General features: G+C 39.7%; 1 protein-coding gene across 2 annotated transcripts; it reads right to left on the reverse strand.

Annotated features, from left to right (window-relative positions):
• Positions 1-620: 620 nt before the first annotated feature.
• LOC103521120 (nedd8-activating enzyme E1 regulatory subunit-like) lies at positions 621-2,170 on the reverse strand. Of its 2 annotated transcripts, none has more exons than XM_008486226.2 (2): positions 2,069-2,170; positions 621-1,659 (listed from the first exon to the last, which is right to left on the reverse strand). In XM_008486226.2, exons 1-2 carry the CDS (start codon positions 2,151-2,153, stop codon positions 1,547-1,549), a joined length of 198 nt encoding a protein of 65 aa, XP_008484448.1. In that variant the 5' UTR covers positions 2,154-2,170; the 3' UTR covers positions 621-1,546. The 2 variants fall into 2 exon arrangements, with proteins under 2 accessions (XP_008484448.1, XP_026687744.1); XM_026831943.1 differs by having other exon boundaries at positions 621-1,656; positions 2,066-2,170.
• Between the last annotated feature and the right edge of the window lie 6 nt (positions 2,171-2,176).

The raw sequence follows: 2,176 nt of genomic DNA on the forward strand, positions 1-2,176 counted from the left end.
CCCTCTTCAGTTCTCTTTCTTGCATCATCATCTAGTAAGAGGGGAGAGGGGGGTAGTGAATCATTCAACTCGTTCAAACGAATAGTTTTTCTGACGAATAGATTTGTACTCGAATAGAAACTGTATGTTGCAATAATATGTGGCGAGTGCGCGAGTGAACTCGGGTCAGAGAACCCAATGAATAGTTTTTCCACTCGAGTGGAACAAAATAATAATCGAGTGCACTCGAGTGAAGTCAAACTCGAGTCCATTCGAGTAAAATCATTCACTCGGCCCATCACTAAGAAAAATTCCGTTGGTCCTCATTTTTCCTGCTCTATGACTTTGAAACTTCACCCAAGTAAGCGCAACTGATCTAATCATCTTTCTCTATTCCCCTCTCCCTATTTGTTCGTCTCTCTAACTTTCTTCCCCTCTCTCTTTTTATCCTCCTCTCCCTTTCTCTCTTTTCCTCTCTTCCTCTCTCTCTCTCATTTTCTTCCCCTTCCTCCGTAGCTCTCTCTTTCTCCTTCTGTTCCTCAGAAACCCTATCTCACTTTCTCTTCCTAATCTCTCTCTCCTCCACATCTTTCTTCCTTCTCCATTTCATTTTTCGTGCTTGTTTTATAAAGGTGTAAAAATCCGTTCTTATTATTCATAATATAAGTATGTAAACCCCATTTATTCCCCTAGGAGGCGCATTACTTTATTAATACAAACATATGACATATGATATACAAAGATAAATAAACCAAATATAACCTCAGAGGTGTCGTGGTTAACACGGTGGACCACGATTCCGGAGGTTGGTGGTTCGAGTCCACCTAGTCATGAAATAGACAACGATGAAATTCCTAAATTTATCCTTACTCAAAAGAAGAAGGAGTAAAAAAATAAGAAATTGATTAAATCTACACGAATGTAGGTATTGATTTGTACATTTTTTAATAATAAACTTCGAGTTTACAGATTTATATTAAACAGTGGAGTTAAGCAATGTTGCGCGTGGTTGATATCCGGATAGGTAAACATATTGGCAATCGAGTGCTGTTAGTTTTTTTCCGGCCCTACTCACACTGGGTGAGGTTATTGTGAGACGGGTAGCTTGTCACCGAATGAAGGGTGAAACCCTCGTCACTAAAATCTTAGCAGATATACAGTAGAGATGGGAAAAGAACGAACGAACGAACTGTAGGAACTTGTTCATTGAAGAAGTTCGTTCCTGAACTGAACTGTTCTTTCTGAACGGTAAGTTCAATTCGATCAACTTGTACTTATCGTGGAGATCTCACCCCCCCCCCCCGAAATATGTAAAGAGAGAGTCAAAAAAAAAAGAAGAACCTACCTACTCTTTTCAGTTAACTACTCCGTGAATGAGTCAGATGAGGAGTTAGTTACATGTTTTAGGATCTAACTCAATTACTGAGTAGTTCACTGAAAAGAGTAGTTCTTTTTAGTGACTCACTTACTCACTCACTCCTTACACAATATTACACATGTCTATTGGCCATTGGCCAATGAGCTAAGAAGGAATGAAGATACAGCGTGTAACACATCATCATCTGGTTCACAATGCATACACTCCTGTATTAGAAGTGAGTGCATCATACAGACAGTATGTATGTAGAGGAGTGTATTGACGAGTGAGGATTTTGATCACTTCCTGAGCAGCACAGCCTCCTAGGAATGAAGATACAGTTACCTATATTGGGAACAGTTCAATGAACTGAACTGAACAGTTGGAACTTATTCCCTAAAGTGAACCGATCTTTGCCACCTCTATTATACAGTGACGTTAAACCCTTATCAAACTTTCATGCATCTCGCCCAAGCAGACCAAGAATACTGAGCGAATGCTCATTCACTTCTTCTTTTACTCCACCTTATCCCAATTCTATTTGGGGTCGGCGTTTACATATTTCTGACTCTCTCTTTACATATTTCTAGCGAATGCTCATTCACTAGAAATATGTTGGTTGGTTGGTATCAAATGCTGGGAATTGACTATCAGGTCATTTTCCTCCTCGCGTCCCAATATTTTGCGATGATGTTGTCTTAATTTTGATCACTTCCTGAGCAGCACAGCCTCCTAGGAATGAAGATACAGCGTGTAACACATCATCATCATCTAGTTCACAATGCATACACTCCTGTATTAGAAGTGAGTGCATCATATAGACAGTATGTATGTAGAGGA

This window comes from Diaphorina citri, unplaced genomic scaffold (genome assembly GCF_000475195.1).
Source record: "Diaphorina citri unplaced genomic scaffold, Diaci psyllid genome assembly version 1.1 scaffold4548, whole genome shotgun sequence".
Taxonomy (NCBI): domain Eukaryota; kingdom Metazoa; phylum Arthropoda; class Insecta; order Hemiptera; family Psyllidae; genus Diaphorina; species Diaphorina citri.